The sequence below is a fragment of the Elephas maximus genome, chromosome 21, assembly GCF_024166365.1.
Source record: "Elephas maximus indicus isolate mEleMax1 chromosome 21, mEleMax1 primary haplotype, whole genome shotgun sequence".
In the NCBI taxonomy this organism is placed as follows: domain Eukaryota; kingdom Metazoa; phylum Chordata; class Mammalia; order Proboscidea; family Elephantidae; genus Elephas; species Elephas maximus.
Window position 1 is genome coordinate 38872668 of NC_064839.1, and position 21494 is coordinate 38894161.

At 41.0% G+C, this 21494-nt stretch overlaps 1 protein-coding gene across 1 annotated transcript; it reads left to right on the forward strand.

The window, feature by feature from the left end:
- The first annotated feature begins 1672 nt into the window (after nucleotides 1-1672).
- On the forward strand, nucleotides 1673-10031 carry TAT (tyrosine aminotransferase). The gene is made up of 11 exons (XM_049864425.1): nucleotides 1673-1901; nucleotides 2059-2163; nucleotides 3964-4031; nucleotides 4838-4996; nucleotides 5166-5304; nucleotides 5731-5783; nucleotides 6877-7029; nucleotides 7819-7947; nucleotides 8301-8384; nucleotides 9164-9262; nucleotides 9799-10031. The coding sequence occupies exons 1-11, from the start codon at nucleotides 1688-1690 to the stop codon at nucleotides 9937-9939; spliced, it is 1344 nt and encodes a 447-aa protein (XP_049720382.1). The 5' UTR covers nucleotides 1673-1687; the 3' UTR covers nucleotides 9940-10031.
- The last annotated feature ends 11463 nt before the right edge of the window (nucleotides 10032-21494 follow it).

The window sequence follows — 21494 nt, forward strand, 5'->3', positions numbered from 1 at the left end:
CCAGAAAAAAAAAGGTTATTCAACCCCACTAGAGACTTGAATCACTGAAAAGTAGATAAAGAACTTATGTAACAATTCTTTGTCTCTCAATAACTAAACGGATAGGATCTGAGCCATGAGGCCTCTGAAAATGCCTCTTAACCCTTGAGTGGGTGGTGTTTTTCATAAGTTCATGGGAATGTTGAGCTCCCTGCTCTGGATGCTATGCCATGCTCAGCAAAGTTGTTGTTGTCTTTTAGTTCCCACCTGCTATCTCATTCTTCCAATAACTCCATAGCAGGTAAATGATGTAGAATTCACAGTATAAGGATAAAATCGCATAGGTTTCTGTTGCTTTGGAGACCCTTTCCTTTTAAGATATTTGTTGTGTGGATCTTAATTTACTTCAGCTACTCAATTTGTACCAACTAGAGTTGATCTTTGTGTCCAAGACATGTAAAGTAATAAACAACTGAAAAAGTTGTAGAGCATAATCCCATCTGTTTTTAAAATCTATACAAATCTATCATCTATCTAAACATCAGTCATCTATCCATATCTTTAATGCTTGTGAATAGATAGAAAAGGCCAAACCATTAACTCTGCTTATCCCTGGGAGTGAGAATGAAGTGTACACACAGGAGGGCAAAAGGATGGACTCTTAATTTTTACTGTGTACATTCCTGTACTGAGTTTTAGTAGTTTGTTTTGTTTTGTAGCTTAAAAAATATTTAATAAAAATTGCCAATTTTAATTATAACTACCCCCTACTAGTCTTCTCCAACATTTTAAAAGGTGCCCAGAAAGAGTTAACGCTGAGAATTCCAGATGTTTGAAGTAAGAAAAATTCCTGATTTGGCAGTAGGGATATGGTTAGGGGTGAAAAGCAGCAAAAATTGGGGAGGGAAGGAAAGAGAACAAGGGGAGGACTGGCTGCTTAGCTCTCAGCCTCAACCAATGGCATGAGTTCCATGCCCAACACCCACTTGTGGAGACTATTTCAGGAGTCAGGATTTGCATCTGAGTTCATTGTCACTGTAATTTGTCAAAGAAGAACTAAGTGAGCATTCAGGTTTGGCTACTAGAAGCCTGTTTCTGTATTTGGAAGGTAAAGTCTTAAGCCGCAGCCACTCTGGTGGTGGTGATTAGGGTGTTCATTCTTCTCTTTGTGGTGTATTGGTAGGATGCTTATGGGATAGGGCTTTATTATCGCTAACAATGTTAACTATAAATTTCTAACAATGTGGGGTAGTTCTTCCTGGTTCTTCTCTGCAGAGGGCAAGACCTAGACTGGTGAAACTTTAGGGAGACTCTCTCCTGAGTAGACTCTACATGGAAAGAAGGGAATACATACGCTTTGATTGTTTACAATTTTTATGTCGTTTCCCCTTGGCTAAGTTTTTACAGGGATTACAAATGCACATAGCAAATATCATTTACGGAAGATATGCATTTGATGGAGTGCTCTCTACTAACATTGTAGAATGGGTTCTTGCTTTATTTTCCATTTCAGTAAGAAGTCTTAAAACTCCTCCCATTCATGACAAAGCTACTTTAAGTGAGAAAGCAATAAAATAAGAAAAGGAGTTTGGAAAGAGTCATCCAGTGAAATCACCCTGATGTTTGAATCCAAGGTGATCTGTTCTGAATTTCACTGGAATCTCTTTATTTTCCGCATAAACTAGCAATAGACTCTTACGTGATTCAGATGAATGGCAATGGTACCCTCCCCTCTGTGCTGGATGTGCGCGTCAACTTTGGTGGGAGAAGTTCCGGACAGGGAAAAACGAAAGACAGGAAGGCCAGATGGTCTGTGAGGCCCTCAGAAATGTCCAACAAAACTTTCAATCCTATCCGGGCCATTGTGGACAGCATGAAGGTGAAGCCAAATCCAAACAAAGCCATGATTTCTTTGTCAATTGGTGAGTTGGGGACAGTTGACCGAGGGGCCGTCATTATTTCCCCTACCGTGATCCTCAAGGGCTGGTTAGAGAAGACGGGAGTGGGGGGCGAGTCTGAGTACTAGGCATGGAAAAGTAACCACCTGTGGCTCCTTTTTTTTTTTTCTCCCATGAAAAGGAGACCCGACTGTGTTTGGAAACCTGCCTACAGACCCCGAAGTTACCCAAGCAATGAAAGATGCCCTGGACTCGGGAAAGCATAATGGATATGCCCCATCCACTGGTAAGCTCCTGCTGAGACTCTTTATCTAGAGGCCTCCAAGTCTTTAGTGCTTTTATAAAAGGACTAAATTTCTAGCAGTTCTCCTTGCTTTCCTGATGCATAATTCCTAAGGAGAAACTGAGATAAAATGGCCATTTGGGTTTGGGAAAGGAGTCTCAGGGTACTTAAACATAAGCCATAAAGGTCTAACTTCTTTCCAGGCTCCCTTTGGCAAACTGGCATCTCATCTCTAGGCTCCCTTACATACTTATTTCTCAAATAATGCTTCTATCCTATCATTATTAATTCTAACTCAAAGGCTTTAAGTCTGGCTAAAGCTGCTTGTTTACTGAGTCCTTAGGTCCTGAATTAAATTCCCTATTGCTCTATGACAGTCACTCCTTTGCTTTATTTCTCCTTCTCTCTGTGTTAAAGGCCTATTTTTAATTATGGTTAATATCTCAGGCTGCCAACCAAAAGGTCAGCAGTTCAAATCCACCAACTACTCCTTGGAAACCCTATGGGGCAGTTCTACCCTGTCCTATAGGGTCACTGTGAGTCAGGCAAAGGGTTTGGTTTTGGTTTTGGTTTATTTTAATTATGGTCCTGAGTACACTGAAATGCAATTATAACTATTTAAGATTAAAGAGGTACAAAACCAAGAACAATAAAAAACGGGCTGTCACATTGAAAAGGTAGAAGGTTGTTCCTGAAAAAAAGACATTTTTGCTATTTAGGTTTAACTTTCCCCGTTTATTAAAAATTTCCCCTCAGAAGTGTTTGGTAAAATAAGTGACTCCTTGGCTGTGTTTCAGTGTTGTACATTTCCGCCTCTCATATGTTCACATAGAAACATATTCTACGCAGAATAAAAGGCAGAATAATAACCTAGCTTCATGCTAAAGCAGAATTTTAAAAACATCTCAAAGAGGTATCAGGGACATGGCTTTTAGGTTGATTGGTTAAATTTTATACAGTTGCTTACAACAAAAATCAAAACAAAGTCAAGACCAAAAATTAGGTTATAAAAAGTTTATAATGACTTTGATATCCCAAGTATTAGGGAACTGATTCAATCTGAAAAGCCAAGTCTCCATTTGACAAATAAATGTTCAAAGAATATGGAATTTCATATGAAGGGAAATACAGACAGTAAATACACATCTAGGAAAACATTCTTCCTCATTAACAATTATATGGAATTTATATAACTTTAAGAGACCCATCCATATCTTTGAATGAGCAAAAATTTTGAAATATTGCCTCTGGCCTTGCTAACAGAATCCTTTTGGAGAACAACTCTATAATATCTGATAATGGGCATAAAACTGCCTGTACCTTAGAACTGTAAATTAACACTTGGAAATACTGTGCCAGAAAATAATCTAAAAGAAAAAAATTGTACGAAAATACTTACAGCTATATTATATGATGTAAAAAAACTTAAAATGGACCAAATCTATTGAATACATGGATTACAACTTTTCAAAAAGGATAGGATCATAGAATGTTATCTGGAAGGGATTTAGGAATAATGTGAATCTTTTATTTTACAGAGGAAAGACATAATCACAGTAATTAAGATAATGCAGAGTATTTTATAGTCTGGGGAGCTCTTTCTTGTTGTTGTTTACTATGTTTGTACTTAATATAAAATCATAAAATCTTAAATTTAATCTCCTTTATCAATAGAGGCCGAGAGCTAAACTGTATAGCATGTGCTCTAAGTAGGGGCAGAAGGCAGGCTGAAGCCCATGTTGCCTCTCGGGGCATCACTGTCAGTTGCAGGATGAAAACCTCCAGCTTCCTCTTTTTTTCCAGGTTACCTATCCAGTCGAGAGGAGATTGCTTCTTATTACCACTGTCTGGAGGCACCCCTGGATGCTAAGGTGAGTCTTATATAAGGTACCAGCTGTGAAGCAACTGAGGACAAACTACCCTTTTCTTTGTTTCTGGTCCACAAGGAGTAAGGTTTTTGGGGAGGGGAAGCTGAAAATAATCTTCCTTTGGTCATTTGAGGACTTCTTACATAGCGGGGGCCACTAATCAGTGACTATTTAATATCATTACATTTAACGTATGATGATAATGTTACATACAACTTATGTGATGTCTGTCTCCAGGAGGCTCAAGAGGTCACCCTATATCTGATTCTCTGAAGAAGGTCATTGGAAAAAAAATCATATGCACTAAGTAATTGAATTTTTTAATTTCACCAATGGGATCTTTTAAAATATGTAGCTTCCCTTACTCACAAAAAGCTCACTCGGGTGGGAAGATTGAGATACCATGGTACGTTGAATTGACGGCAATGCCAAATTTAAGGTTAAATGCCACACTTCCTTCTATTGTCTGTAGTGTGGAGTCAGTATTTCCTAATGTAGGAGATTCCCTTCATCTGTATTTTAAAGAAGGGCCAGGCTTCAAATCTCTGGTCAAAAGTAAATAACCATGCTATCCCATGGAAATGTGCTGAGTCACAGCCAACCTATCCTTTTAAAGTGATTTTTCCCCCCAATGGCCAACATTTTCAACAACATTTAGATATGGACATATAGAAACATATTAATTTCTTTTGGTTTTGGCTTAGTACAATCCCAGCTACTTTACTTTGAGCCTAAAAACATAAATTTATTATTGCTCCCCACTCACCCATCTGACAAGCTCTTTTCTCCTCTTGCTGTTGGAAACACAGGATGTCATTCTGACAAGTGGTTGCAGTCAGGCTATTGAACTTTGCTTAGCTGTGTTGGCCAATGTAGGACAAAACATCCTAGTTCCTAGACCTGGTTTCTGTCTCTACAAGACTTTGGCTGAATCTATGGGAATCGAGGTCAAATTCTACAATCTGCTGGTAAGTGACTTTTTAATTTTAGACTCAAGTGCTCTATTACCAGCCTATAAGGAGGTGGGTGGTCAAAGCGACAGACCATTTTATTATATACATCACACGCTTGGGTTAAGTAACTATTCCCCCTAAGTTTCTCAGAATCATCTTAGTCTCACCCTTTCTTCCTCTCCAGCCAGAGAAGTCTTGGGAAATTGACCTGAAACACCTGGAATCTCTAATTGATGAAAAGACAGCGTGTCTCATTGTTAATAATCCATCAAACCCCTGTGGGTCTGTGTTCAGCAAAAGGCATCTTCAGAAAATTCTAGCAGGTAAACCCAGCTGACTTCACAGAGGAGGGCAAGGAGGGAGAACCCCCTACATGGTTTCTGAAATGAGAAAAAAAAAAAAAAAGGAGTCCTTCACTACACTTAAAACCTAGGACAGAGGGGAGCCGCTCTACTGGGTCTCTAGAGCACAGCTTGTCATAGGAATGCAGGACTTGTCCAAAAGAAAGAGAAAAAAAAGAAATGCTTGCCTTTCCACCACTCCCATCATCTGGAAGATTGGGTTTGAAATATCTAATTAAATGACAGATTGGGGCTTTGTACCCTGGAAGAATTAGAAAAATTTAAAGTTTTTAAAGAGGAAGACAAAACACATAAACATGAAATGCAAAGTACAATAAGACTAGGTGAATATTAGGTATTAAGGCAATTCCCATTAAAAATGATTTAAGCACGTTTCTCTCTTTTCAGTGGCTGCAAGGCAGTGTGTCCCCATCTTAGCTGATGAAATCTATGGAGACATGGTGAGTCCCCACAGGATATATCACCTACAGATATCCCAATCCCAAAATATTTTATGGTAACGTTTTTGAGTTGGAATTGACTCGACGGCACTGGGTGTTTAGAGGTAGTGATTGGAATAATCAGAAGCAGCTCCTAATTATTTCAGTACAGAACATCAGTTCCCCTGCATTAACAAATATGTGTGTGTGTGTGTGTGTGAAGGAGCCCTGGCGGCACAACTGTTGCGCGCTTGGCTGCCAAAGGAAAGGTTGGCGATTCAAACCCACCCAGTGGCTCCAAGGGAGAAAGAACTGGAGGGCTGCTTCCATAAAGACTGCAGCCAAGAAAACCTTATGGGGCAGTTCTACTCTGTCACATGGGGTCACTATGAGTCGACAATACCCAGGAACAACGTGTGTGTGTGTGTGTGTGTGTGTGTCTCCGTGACCCTTTAACCACTTTTCTGAAATCCAAAAAGCTATGAAAAGATATTTGGAATTCATTTGGTGGCAGAACCTGATTTGACCTGATACGAAGATATTTATAGATTTTATTTGTTCTATTTGTGAATGTATATATTTGTTGAAAGTGTAAGGAAAGTGGCAGAAATATTAATATGCTTAATTAATGGTGCTGACCCAAACCACACCAAAGATGTTAGTTACACAATATATGGTATGTGTTCCTTATGACTTTTCTAAAACTTAAACAATTCTGCATTCTGAAACATATCTGGGCCCAGGGATTTTAGATAAGGGATTGTGAGCCCATATTTTTATTTTATTTTTTGAGCCCATGTTTTTAAATCTATAACTCCAAAAGCCACTAATTTCGTAGAGCCAGCTTCATGAGATTGTACATGTTACTGGCTAGAGCCGGTTTCCTCATTTAGGTATCCTTTAATCTAGATCAGACAGCAAAAGGAAAGTTTTTGGATAGTCCCCTTTAAGCCTCTTGGAATCCCAATCATGCTTCAGGGTAGGGATAAACCTGCAAACCTGAGGCCCTATCCCTAGCGATTATAAGGAACAGGTTGAGAAGCATGGGTTCCGGGGGAAAGTAGGCAAAAAAAAAAAAAAAAAGACAACTCTAAAGAGCAGCTCTTGTCCTTAGGCGTTTCCAGATTGCAAATACGAGCCTCTAGCCACCCTCAGCACTGATGTTCCCATCCTGTCCTGTGGTGGGTTGGCCAAGCGCTGGCTGGTTCCTGGCTGGAGGTTGGGCTGGATCCTCATCCATGACCGAAGAGACATTTTTGGCAACGAGGTGAGAGCCATTTGGTGAAATAGTATGCCTTATATGCTTACTTTGCGTACACAGTGGTAAGGAGGTAGAATTTTTTCTTTTTTTCTTCTTCGTCCCGAAGTTCAGGGTGCCTGGGAAGACACTGGATAAAGATGGTAACAGTTATTCCTCTCTCAAACTCAGTTTTTCTGTATCTGGCTCTTCGAAGAAGTTCCATTTATTTCCAATTTTAGGAACCCCCAAAAAGGAAACATAACAGAAATGACAGCTAACGTTTGAGGGCTTATTAAATACATTATTTTTTTTTAATTTATTTTGTTGTTGTTGTTGAGAATATACACAGCAAAACGTATCAATTCAACAGTTTCTATGTATTCAATTCAGTGAATTGATTACATTCTTCGAATTGTGCAACCATTCTCACCCTCCCTTTCTGAGTTGTAACTCTCCATTAACATAAACTTATTGCCCCTAAGGTCCCTATCTAATCTTTTGAGTTGCTGTTGTCATTTTGTATATATGTTATTTTTATTTACTTGTCACAGCAACCCTATGAAGCCACTATTAATATTAACTCCATTTTACAGTTTAGAAAAAGAGTCAGAGAGAAGTTACATAATTTGCCTAGAGTCACACAGCAGGTGAGTGGCAGAACTGGGCCACAAACCCAGGTGACCTGAGCTCAGAATGTCACTAGTCACCATCACTTCCCCAAAGATTAAAAACCTGATAGAGATAGTGGTCAGAACAAGAATCCCCGAAGCAGAAATGCTTAAGAAAGGCTAACTGTGTTTCCCGGGGGACATTTAGATCCGAGATGGGCTAGTGAAGCTGAGCCAGCGGATCCTGGGGCCCTGCACCATTGTCCAGGGAGCTCTGAAAAGCATCCTGCGTCGCACCCCTCAAGAGTTCTACCACAACACTCTAAGGTTCCTGAAGGTAAAGGCAGCCCATGACCTTCTACTTCGGGAAGTCAGGGAATGCCACCAGTGGAACTGGGAATAATTGGTCCTCATCTCTGGAACAATGTTCTATTATCAGGCTTCCATATTTGACCAGGAGATGGCACTCATGTAAATACCAACCCACGCGCATTTATCTCACCTTTGGCAGTTCCCTCTGCTTCCAACTGAGGCTTCAAGTGAGCAGGCGCTTTTTTTTGGTGTTGTTGATTCCTTATGCCAGCAGAACAAACCTAGGTTTCTGATCATCGATGGTGGCTCTACTTTTAATGACTTGGTTTTCTTTTACCTTAACGCTGATTTTGGATTTCTCTCTGCCTCCCGTTGTAGTCCAATGCTGATCTCTGCTATGGAGCATTGGCTGCCATCCCAGGACTCCGGCCAGTCCGTCCTTCTGGGTCCATGTACCTCATGGTAAGTATGTGGGTGGCAGGCACTAGATCTATGTGTGTTGTAAAGCAAGTGGAAGCCACTCTGCAGGGCTGCCATAGGTGGTCATGCAGGGCGTGCACTGAACAATTCCAGGAGTCACCATTCATAACTACAATGGGCTAGACTCCCAAGTCAGTCAGTTTATGAACTGTCTTGTTCTGAATTGTCCCACTGATATGATTTAACCTGTGTTCAAAAAGTTCTTAAAATGACTTAATTCTGCAATACAGCCAATCATTTTATGTCTAGGTACTAGGAAGATTTAAGACACAGATAAGAGGCATTCTCCACAATTGTAGTTCTCGACTAGGGGTGATACTGGTTCCCTAGGGATGTTTGGGAAAGTACAGCTTTTTTGTTTATTTTCAGAGTGACTGGGTGTGCTATTGTTATTTTGTGGACTGGGGATGCTAAATATCCTATAATGGGTGGGATATTCCCACACAATAAAGAATTGCCTAGCCCACCATAATGCTAATAGTGCCCCTTTTGAGAAAAGCTGGGCATTCTACCTTCAGCTTTAATTTATCAGCATCAAGAAAGGAACTCTTCAACAAACTATTGATATAAATATATCCTCTCTTCCCTGTGAAAAACTTCATGAGCTCATAAGTGCTTGCTAGAACTCTGAGTCTGAGTTATCTATAGTAGAGTTCCAAGATACCTTTCAGAGCAGTCTCTACCTTAATTTCTGTCATAGGGAGTTGACCTGTTTCCCCTCCTTCTGAGAAGTTTGCATCTTCCTTCTGTTACTGAGATAGGTTGGAATTGAGATGGAACATTTCCCAGGATTTGAGAATGATGTGGAGTTCACCGAGTGCTTAGTTGCTGAGCAATCAGTCCACTGCCTCCCAGGAATGGTAAGCATTTGTGTCTCTGTCAGGATATTCTCAACAGTTTCTAGAGCCCCAGGAGTCTCCCTGAGCTAGCCTTTTTCTTCTTCTTGTTGTTGTTAGTTGCCCTGAAGTTGATTCATGGTGACTCTGTGTGTTACAGAATAGAACTGCTCCATAGGGCTTTCTTGGCTGTAATCTTAAAGAAAGCAGATTGTTAGGCCTTTCTTCTGAGGTGCCATTGGGTGGGTTCAAACTGTCAACCTTTATATTAAAGGTTGAGGGCAAACCATTTGCGCTACCTAGGGCCATAGCCTGTGGCCTTCCCCTACAAAACATTGTGTATTCTTGTTAGATTAGATTTAAGCTTGTCCCACTGCCTCGTTTTATGATGAATTAACTCAGTTACCTACTTGGTGGCTTAATGGTGGAAACTTAATGGATTGATACCCTTGACTAAATCACTGCCTCTAATTTTTATCTAATTGGGGCCCTGGTCATTTATAAGGTAGATTGTAACAAGGTTCAGTTGGTCTGAAGATAACAGGCTCTTATTTTTGCAGTGCTTTGAGTACCCGAATTTCTTCCGAGTCGTAATCACAGTGCCCGAGGTGATGATGGTGGAGGCCTGTAGCCGGATCCAGGAGTTCTGTGAGCGGCACTACCACTGTGCTGAAGGGAGCCAGGAGGAGTGCGACAAATAGGCCCTTGTCTATTCTCCTGGGGATACATCTCATTCACAGAGGGCTGGGCTGGAACCTGCTGCTCCTTGGGGAACTGGTGCCCCTACTGGGAGAGAGGCCTCAAAAACACCACTTCAAGGGTTCAGAATCGCTCTTGTTTTTCCCCAGCTGTGTCTACATACAAAATCTGAATCCCAGATTCTCCTCTTACTCTGCTGTTGTAGTGACTCCCTAATTCATTAATATGTCCCCCTTTCACATGGCTTCCTCCTTTTTTTCCTCAGAGTACCAGGTAAACAAAGTCTACCAGAAAGCAGCAGAGACAAGGGAAACAAAAAAAAAACCTCAGGGTGAGAAACAAAAGATCAAGAGAACTTGTGTGTTCCCATCATTTCCACATACTAAGAGTAAGAACACACTTTCCCCAGTCAGGTCTGAAGCTCAACTTTCTTTCCTCTTCACTTCCAGTATACCTCACTTTATGCACTAGAGCCAAAACTGAAAACAAGTTGGGGGCACATATACTCGGTAATCATATTCTAAATGCATCAGGGAAATTTGCTATTTGAACGATCCCTGATAGAAATCTTTACTTTGATTTTTTTGGGAAAGAATATTGTAATACAAATAAATATCCTTTAATTGATCAACTTTGTAAATTTAGATTTATGTATATCAGGCTTTTTTAAAAGAGGGCACACTGGTACTAAAGTAAATCAGAGGATTTTCCAGAAACACTGCCATGTAAGGGCCAGGAATATCCTCACTTGTTATAGAATCATTATTACTTTTGCTATAACATTGATATTGATTTATTGATATATGTATTATCTTTTCATATGTTTTCTAACAAACATTTATATTCACAAGATCCTTTATTTTGCCAAGGCCATAAATTATTGTTTTTCTTCTTCTTCTTTTTTAAAATAAATTTTACTAACTATGTTCCTCTGTGATGTGTTTTTTCTCCCCTGTAGGGGAATTTCTATCACCAGGGGTTGTCCATGGCTCAGTCTAATTGTTATACTACCAACTAGGTCTCACTTCTTTCTTTGTAGATGTACTAACTTCTGGACTTAAGAAACATAATTCCTGAAGGACCCTGGAGGTCATGGTCCCCAGACTTTCTGTTAGCCCACAACAGGGATCATTCCCAAAGCCAACTCTTCAGACAGGGATTGGACTGGGCTATAAGATAGAAAATGATACTGGTGAGGAGTGAGCTTCTTAGATCAAGCAGACACATGAGACAATTTGGGCAGCTCCTGTCTGGAGGGGAGATGAGAAGGCAGAGAAGGTCAGAAGCTGGCTGAACAGACACAGAAATATAGGGTGGGGTAGAAAGAAGGACTGTACTGTCTCATTAGGGGGAGAGCAACTAGGAGTATACAGCAAGGTGTATATAAATTTTTATATGAGAGACTGACTTGATTTGTAAGCTTTCACTTAAAGCACAATTAAAAATAAAAAAAAGAAACATTATTCCTAAAATGTTTTATCTGGGAGCTCAACTTCTGGCTTTTTACTTATAAACAAGACAACCAATTGTAAACCTCAGGCCTTTGCCTTCACACTATTTGAACTTTTTAGATCCTCTACCTCTGAAGCGCTTGGCTGCTAACCAAAAGGTTAGTAGGTAGTTGGAACCACCCAGTGGCTCCTTGGGAGAAAGACCTAGTCATCTACTCCCATAAAGGTTACAACCTAGAAAACCCTATGGGGGCAGTTCTACTTCGTCACATGGGGTCGCTATGAATTGATCATCAACTCCATGACATCTAACGACAGCACCACCATCTCTGGCCCCAAATTCCTACCCTTGCCCAAATCCACTAACCACTCTCTGGGCAATAAAGTTGAAATGGTTCAGCTTGACTCAGTAAATGAGTGGTGTTTCTGATCTACTCAGCATGAGTTTTTGTCTACAAATCCTCTTACGCACGGTTGCTTGCCTAAATTTTTCCTCATTATTTCCCTTAGAGGAGGGAGCCTGAAATTATCTTACAAGGTTGGGGCCAGGAATGTACCATAACCAGCCTGAAGAGTCCTCACCAAATAAAGTTTTCCTTATTAGAGGAAGAACTTCAAGTTTCAACCCTACCAGTCACGCCCAATTAATTTCCTTCATAAATAGCAGCAACCAATGTCTCCTTTCAGTCTACATTTGACTTTGGTGAGCCAACACCTAAAATTTACCTTTTCATTTCTTCAGCAAATCCAAAAGGAATAAATAATGATTGAGATGATAAAGGTTTCAGTTTCCTGTACGTAATTCCTGCTGTAATTTTAACAAAGATGCCTGGCTCCTCTCTCCTTGTCCCACCGCCACCACCCCCCCCCCCCACCAAAGATCTTCGTCAAGAAATAAGCAGGTTTACACAAGATGTATTATCCTCACACATACAGATAATTCTATCCAGTATTACTAAATTCTATAAGAATCTCTTAAATTTCCAAATTTTCTTGATGCCTAAACACTCCTCCTCCCTCCTGCCCTTCAGCCACCTAGTTTCTTCTCCCCCGAGGTAATTGAGGTAATCGTAGTTAGCGGTTGCTTATTCATAGTTCTAGGTTATTCTGTGCACGTGTAAGCATGTATGTGTGAATATTCCCTTTCGTTTTTCTTCTTTCTTCACGTTAACTTTATCACTCAACTTTATAATTCTTCATATGGAAGTCAAAGGAGGAATGGCATTTCTGAGGCCATCACCTCCTGGTGTCTCTAGATCAAAAAGAAACCCCCAGGCGGCGGCACTTTCAAAGAAGCTTAAAATCCCCAAGTTGAACTTCTGTTTTGTGGATGGTGGCGGCAGGAGTGGTAACGGCTCTTTGCATTTCAGGATAAAACAACAAGAGATCTGAATTGTGAATTCTCTCGCCTTTCTTCTTATGCTCGCGCATCGCCTAGCGAGTGATTGGCTAGTACCACAGACGAGTGCCAAAAGTCGCTTCCCTCTACTCTCTACCATTCATCCAAACACTCCCCGAGGCTGAGGACTCCCAGCAGCGCGGGGCGAATACGCCGGGGTCTGGGTGCTAAACTCGGCGCATGTGGAGACGCAGGGTAGGGCTTCGCTGCTGAGGGCGCAGACGTAGAAGCTGACGGGGTGAGCAAGGGTCTGCCTCTATGAGGGGCGCCTGTTTTTTTTCTGCTGAGGTAAGGTTCCCCTCCTCCCCCCCTTTTTTTTTTCCAGCTTCTCTCCCAAACTAACCCTCTGTCGCAAGATTCTCTTCCCCGTTCCCATTTGCCCTCAATTTAGGTCTATCCTGCAGACTTCCAGAAAGTTCACAAATCATCCCTGTTAACACCTGTTAACCTTTTCCCAGCTCTGGGCCAGTCCCAGTGAGTGAGATGAGTTACAAAACAAAGCAGAAAATCCGTTTAGCGGATATCAGTTTCCAAAAATATGCCCCCCCATCCCTGAAATGTTTCTGGAAATAATTATGACTCTCACCATCCTACGTCTCTGGCATTTATGTTGGGCTCTCTACTTAACCAGAGAAATGAATCCACCTCCTGTGCTCCACACACTGCACGTTGTGCCCTAGTGTCTATGCTTTAAGTACCCTGAAGGTTGTATTTGGATCCCTAGTGGCACAGTGGTTAAGAGCTTGGCTGGTAACCAAAAGGTCAGCAGTTCGAATCCAGCAGCTGCTCCTAGGAAGCATTATGGGGCACTTCTACTCTGTCCTATAGGGTCAGTATGAGTCAGAATCGACTCCAGGGCAATGGCTTTGTTTTGTTTTAAAGGTTGGATTATTGAATTGTTACCTGTTGGAAAAGAACTAGATTGCCAGAGCATTTTACTCATGTTCTTATTTATTTTAAACAATTTAGATATATTTACAAATAAGTTGCATATGAGGTTATAAAACCAGTTGATGTTGTTGAGTGGATTCACACTCATGGTGTCCGCATGTGTGTCAGAGTAGAATCATGCTCCATAGGACTTTCAATGGCTGATTTTTCTAAAGTGGATTGCCAGGCCTTTCTTCCAAGGTGCCTCTGGGTGAGTTTGAATTGCCAACCTTTTGGCCAGTAGTCCAACACTTAACTGTTTGCACCACCCGGAGACTCCTTCACAACCACTAACCGGTTGCCATCAAGTCAATCCTGACTCATAGTGACCCAGTAGGACAGATTAGAACTGTAATCTTTTTGGAAGCAGACTGCTGCATCTCCCATGGTGTGACTGGTGGGTTCTAACCACCGACCTTTTAGTTAGCAGCCAAGCAGTTAACCACTGTGCCACCAGGGTTCCGTTCACAACCGCTAGGATGGCTATAACAAGAAAGACAGTAGCAAGTGTTGGGAAGATGTGGAGAAATTGGAATTCTGCTACACCCCTAGTGGGATTGTAAAATGGTGCAACCACTTTGGAAAAGTGGCAGTTCCTGAAAAGTTTAAACATTTACCTAGCATGTGACCCAGCAATTCCACTCCTAGGTGTATACTCAAGAAAAATGAAAACATATGTCCGCACAAAAACTTGTATGTGAATGTTCATAGCAGCATCATTCATAATAGGCCCAAAATAGAAGCAACCCAAGTGTTCATCAGCTGATGAATGGATAAATAAAAAATGTGATATATCCATTCAATGGAATATTATTTGGCCATAAAAAGGAATGAAATATTGATACATGCTACATCATGGATGAACGTTAAAAACATTATACTGAATGAAAGAGTGCCATCACAAAAGACCACATATTGTGTGATTCCATTTATACCAAAGGTCCAGTGTAGGCAAAGGTACAGAGACAGAGATTAGATTAGTGATTGCCTAGGGCAAGGAGTCATTCCGACTCATAGCGACCCTAGGGTCTCTGCGAGTCAGAATCAACTCATGAATCGACTGGATGGCAATGGGTAAGGCCAGGGATGAAGGGCGGGAGCTAAGGTAGAGAATGACTGCTGATAGGCATGGGGTTTCTTTTTAGGGTGATAAAACGATATAAAATTGATTGTGGCAATGGCACAACTCTGTGAATATACTAAAAACCATTGAATTATACACTTTAGATAGGTGAATTAATAAAACCAAAATATCTATTGCCGTTGAGTCAATTCCAACTCATAGAGACCTCATAGAACAGAATAGAAGTGCCCCATAGAGTTTCCAAGATTGTAATCTTAGGGAAATAGTCTTTCACATCTTTCTCCCTCAGAGTGGCTGGTGGGTTTGAACTTCTGACCTTTCAGTTAGCAGCTGAGTACTTAACCACTGCACCACCAGGCCTCCTTCCGGCAGATTATATCTCAGTAAAGCTATTCTTTTTTTGAAAAGGTGCAAGGAATCCACTTAAGTATTTACTTGATATTTGAAGGTATTTTTAAAGTTTTATAAAGAAGAAAAAATTACCAGTTTGCATTCATCTGTTCATGGTGGAAAAACAGTGACTTTTTCTCACTTTTAACACATCCACAAAGATTGTGACATTTTTTTCAGGTGTCATCATTCTGTAAGTCAGGAATAACACCATTTTTTTTTTTTTTTTTAAATTAAGGAGTTCAGTTTCAGAAATTACTTAGTCTTTAAATTTTTGGTAGGAATTAGAACTAGATAGGGTGACCTCGCCATTGTTGGCTCATGTCATGATACAAAGTACTTAGTTTTCCTGACTGTTATTTCATAATAGAAGTAGAGCTAAGTGTCAGTTGGGCCTTTACACAGGGAAGAATAAGAAATTTCTAGAAAACGTCTGGAATATTTCTGTAAACAGCAGAATTAAAGTGGTCTTTGAAATTTTTTGAATTCTCAACTATGAAAATCTGAAACACATATAAAAATAGAAACAATAGTACAAACACGCATACCCATCTTCTACATTCTGTGATTATCAAGATCTTGCCATGTTTCTCCTTTTTCTTTGCTGAATGATTAGAAAGCCAGTTGTAAGTATCACGTCATTTCCCTGTCATCCATGTCATATACCTCAGTATGCATCTCTGAAAGTCTACAAATCAAGTCAGTCTCTCACACAAAAACCCATATACACATTGCTACGCACTCCCAATTACTCTCCCCCTAATAAGACAGCCCACTCTCTCCCTCCACTTTCTCTTTTCATGTCCATTTCACCAGCTTCTAATGCCCTCTACCCTCTCATCTCCCCTCCAGGCAGGAGTTGCCAACATAGTCTCAAGTGTCCACCTGATCCAAGAAGCTCACTCCTCACCAGCATCCCTCTCCAACCCATTGTCCAGTCCAATCCATGTCTGAAGAGTTGGCTTTGGGAATGGCTCCTGTCCTGGGCCAACAGAAGGTCTGGGGGCCATGACCACCGAGGTCCTTCTAGTCTCAGTCAGATAATTAAGTCTGGTCTTATGAGAATTTGGGGTCTGCATCCCACTGCTCTCCTGCTCCCTCAGGGGTTCACTGTTGTGTTCCCTGTCAGGGCAGTCATCGGTTGTAGCCGGGCACCATCTAGTTCTTTTGGTCTCAGGATGATGTAGTCTTTGGTTCATGTGGCCCTTTCTGTCTCTTGGGCTCGTAATCATCTTGTGTCCTTGGTGTTCTTCATTCCCCTTTGATTCAGGTGGGTTGAGGCCAATTGATGCATCTTAGATGGCTGCGTGCTAGCGTTTAAGACTCCAGACGCCACTCTTCAAAGTGGAATGCAGAATGTTTTGTTAATAGATTTTATTATGCCAATTGACTTACATGTCCCCTGAAACCATGGCCCCCAGACCCCTGCCCCTGCTACGCTGGCCTTCGAAGCACTCAGTTTATTCAGGAAACTTCTTTGCTTTGGTTTAGTCCAATTGTGCTGACCTCCCCTGTATTGTGTGGTCTTTCCCTTAACCTAAAGTAGTTCTTATCTACTATCTAATTAGTGAATGCCCCTTTCCCACCCTCCCTCTCCACTCTTGTAACCACAAAAGAATGTTTTCTTCTTAGTTTAAACTATTTCTCAAGTTCTTTTAATACTGGCCTTAATGCAATATTTGTCCTTTTGCAATTTACTAATTTCACTCAGCATAATGCCTTCCAGGTTCCTCCATGTTATGAAATGTTTTACAGATTCCTCACTGTTCTTTATTGATGTGTAGTATTCCATTGTTTGGATATACCATAATTTATTTATCCATTCATCTGATAATGGGCACCTTGATTGCTTCCATCTTTTTGCTTTTGTAAACAGTGCTGCAGTAAACATGGGTGTGCATATATCTGTTTGTGTAAAGATATTATTTCTTATTTCCCTAGGATATATTCCAAGAAGTGGGATTGCTGGATCGAATGGTAGTTCTATTTCTAGCTCTTTAAGGAAGCGCAAAGCCGATTTCCAAAGTGTTTGTACCATTTGACATTCCCACCAGCAGCGTAGAAGTGTTCAATCTCTCCACAGCCTCTCCAACATTTATTATCTTGTGTTTTTTGGATTAATGCCAGCCTTGTTGAAGTGAGATGAAATCTCATTGTAGTTTTGATCTGCATTTCTCTGATGGCTAATGATCGTGAACATTTCCTCATATATCTGTTAGCTGCCTGAGTGTCTTCTTTAGCAAAGTGTCTATTCATATCTTTTGCCCATTTTTTAATTGGGTTCTTTGTCTTTTTGCAGTATCATGTAGCTTTTAGAGATCAGGCGCTGATCAGAAATGTCATAGCTAAAAACTTTTTCCCAGTCTGTAGGTATTTTTTTTTTTTTTTAGGTAGTCTTTTTACTCTTTTGGTGAAGTCTTTGGATGAGCATAAGTGTTTGATTTTTAGGAACTCCCAGTTATCTAGTTTTTCTTCTGCATTCTTTATAATGTTTTGTATACGGTTTATGCCATGTATTAGGGCTCCTAACATTGTCCCTATTTTTTCTTCCATGAACTTTATCGTTTTAGATTTTATATTTAGGTCTTTGATCCATTTTGAGTTAGTTTTTGTGCATGGAGTGAGGAATGGGTCTTGTTTCATTTTTTTGCAGCTGGATATCCAGTTATGCCAGCACCATTTGTTAAAAAGACTGTTTTTTCCCTGTTGAACTCTTTTGGGACCTTTGTCAAATATCAACTACTCATATGTGGATGGATTTATGTCTGGATTCTTAATTCTGTTCCATTGGTCCATGTATCTGTTGTTGTACCAGTACCAGGCTGTTTTGACTATTGTGGCGGTGTAATAGGTTCTAAAATCAGGTAAAGTAAGGCCTCCCACTTTGTTCTTTTTCAGTAATGCCTTATTTATCCGGGGCCTCTTTCCCTTCCATATGAAATTGGTAATTTGTTTCTCCATCTCATTAAAGAATGTCCTTGGGATTTTGATTGGAATTGCATTAAATGTATAGATCACTTTTGGTAGAATAGACATTTTTATACTGTTAAGTCTTCCTATCTACGAGCAAGGTATGTTCTTCCACTTATGTAAGTTTCTTTTGGTTTCTTGCAGAAGTGTACGGTAGTTTTCTTTGTATAAGTCTTTTACATCTCTGGTAAGATTTATTCCTAAGTATTTTATCTTCTTGGGGGCTACTGTAAATGGCATTGATTTGGTGATTTCCTCTTTGGTGTTCTTTTTGTTGGTGTAGAGGAATCCAACTGATTTTTGTATATTTATCTTGTATCTTTATCCTGATACACTGCTGAGCTCTTTATTAGTTTCAGTAGTTTTCTGGAGGATTCCTTAGGGTTTTCTGTGTATAAGATCATGTCATCTGCAAATAGAGATACTTTTACTTCTTCCTTGCCAATCTGGATGTGCTTTATTTCTTTATCTAGCCTAATTGCTCTGGCTAGGACTTCCAGCACAATGTTGAATAAGAGTGGTGTTAAACGGCATTCTTGTCTGGTTCCTGATCTCAGTGGGAATGTTTTCAGGCTCTCTCCATTTAGGGTGATGTTGGCTGTTGGCTTTGTATAAATGCCCTTTATTATGTTGTGAAATTTTCCTTCTATTCCTATTTTGCTGAGAGTTTTTATCGTGAATGAGTGTTGAACTTTGTAAAATGCCTTTTCTGCATCAATTGATAAAATCATGTGATTCATGTCTTTCGTTTTATTTATGTGGTGGATTACATTAATTGTTTTTCTAATGTTGAACCAGCCGGATGCATACCTGGTATGAATCCCACTTGGTCATGGTGAGTTATTTTTTTGTTGTTTTCTTGTATGAATTCAGCTCAGGTTTCCAGGTAGCTGATATCAAGTGTGTGGTACAGGCTCTGTCCGACAGTCTTAGAAGTGCAGGGGTGATTGGCGTATATACCCGTATCTGATTGCAGCAGGGGGTCACGCTCTAAACAAGGCAGGGGGCTGAGAACCGACCCCCAGGTGTCTTTGAGGAAAACGCGCCTCTATTCCCTAGAGCGTGCTGGTGTGTGGGCTCTGCAGAGAGACCATGGGCACCCAAAGTTTTTGGTTGTAAGGAGTGGGAGGTACCAGTTATCTTTGGACCCCTGTCGCAGGTGGCTGGGTGACCTGCGTGGAGCTACCAGTCCTTAGGTCCCTGATGTGGGTAGGTGAGGACCTTGTTTAATAGGCAAAACAATGTCAAACATCAAACACCCACCTCTCCACTGCACAGCTAAAATGGTTGGAGTTTGCCAACAAGGGCCTATTCTCCCAAAATAGGCCCACACAGGTCCATGCAGAAAGGCAAGGTGAACGAGGTCCACAGACGGTTTATCCCTGGACAGGAGCCGCTTTTTTCCTGAGCTCCCCCAGTTAATGGAGCTAGCAAATTATCTTTTCCCCCAGTTGCCAATTTTTTCCTTCCCTAAGGCAGGGTGGGTGGCTCTCGGTGCTCACCAGGGTCTATCTCAGGCCCAGTGATTCAGCTGCTGAAGCCGGCTTGGGGGTGGGGATGGGGGCGTCGTAAAATACGCGCAAGTACTTAGCTTCTCCTCAGGTTCCGGAGGCGTGAATGGGCTGTGTGGCTGGCTGCTTCTCCCTGAGGAAACTGCGGCTGAACGCTAGTACCAGCCCCTCGCCACAGCCACTCGGGGAATGGTGCCTGAGGGCTCCTGGCGATTCACCTCCCCCCGCCCTTTTTTTTCTTTTCGCGTCATTGACTTATTACAGAAACAAGACCAGTTTTTCTATGAAATGTCCCCTGTGTTCCACCAATTCATTCCCCCTTCGTCTCCCTGAATCCCTGGAAACCACTGATCTTTTTACTGTCTTTTTCATTTTGCCTTTTTCAGAATGTCATATAGTTGGAATCATACAGTGTGTAGCCTTTCAAGACTGGTTTCCTTCACTTAACCATATGCATTTAAGGTTCCCTTGTGTCTTTTCAGGAAACACTGGTGGCGTAGTGGTTAAGTGCTAACGCTGCTAACCAAGAGATCAGCAGTTCAAATCCGTCAGGCACTCCGTGGAAACTCTATGGGGGCAGTTCTACTCTGTCCTATCAGGTTGCTATGAGTTGGAATCGACTTGATGGCAGTGGGTTTGGTTTTTGGGTTTTGTGGCTTTTCATGGCTTGATAGCTCATTTCTTCTTATTGCTGAATAATAGTCCTTTGTATGGACATACCACAGTTTATCCATTTATCTGTCGAAGGGTATCTTGGTTGATTTCAATTTTGGGCAATTCTGAATAAAGCTGCTCTAAACATTTGTGTGCAGGTTTTGGTGTGAACATAAGTTTTCAACTCGTTTGGGTAAATGCCTAAGAGTGCAATTGCTGAATCATATGGTAAGACTGTGTTTAGCTTTGTAAGAAGCTGCCAGTCTTCCAAAGTGGCTGTCCCATTTTGCATTCCCACCAGCAGTGAATGAGAGTTCTTGTTGCTCCACCTCTTCCCCAGCATTTGGTGTTGTCAGTGTTTTGGATTTTAGTCGTTCTAATAGGTGTATGGAAACCCCCGTGCCATAGTGGTTAAGTACTACAGCTACTAATTAAGAGGTCGGCATTTCGAATCCACCAGGCGGTCCTTGGAAATTCTATGGGGCAGTTCTACTCTGTCCTGTAGGGTTGCTATGAGTTGGAATTGACTTAACGGCAATGGGTTTGGGGTTTTTGTTTGTTTGTTTGTTTGTGTGTTTTATAGGTGTGTAGTGGAGAGACCATATATTTTTAATGGCACCAATTTGCCTTTATTTTTAAGTATAAGAATGGAGAAGGTTCAGGGTTAGATTAATTTCAGGCTGAGAATTTGCACATTAGATGCTACAGAAAGATAAGGAATCTAAGAAGCTGAGGTAGCTGGTGTGTATTGTACCATGGGTACACATTGGAAAGGAAAAGAAGGGTAACAATGCAAGGGGGTTAATGGATTTAGGGAAAAGAGAATGTGGAGAGATTAAAGAACCAAACCACTTGCTATTGAGTCATTCCAACTCATGGTGTCTCCATATATTACAGAGTAGAACTGCACTCCAAAGGATTTTCAAGGCTGTGACCTTTTGGAAGCATATCACCAAGGCTTTCTTTCAGTGTGCTTCTGAGTGGGTTCAAACCTCCAGCCTTTCAGTTAGAAGTTAAAGGACAAACCATTTGTGCTACCCAGGCACTCCTATGGAGAGATTAGAGGGCTGAGTCATGCCAAGGTATAAGTTGTTAGAGAGTTGGAGGAAGAGCATTTGTGGTCAGTATATTACATGTTGGTATGTTAAATGTTAGGACTTAAGATTCC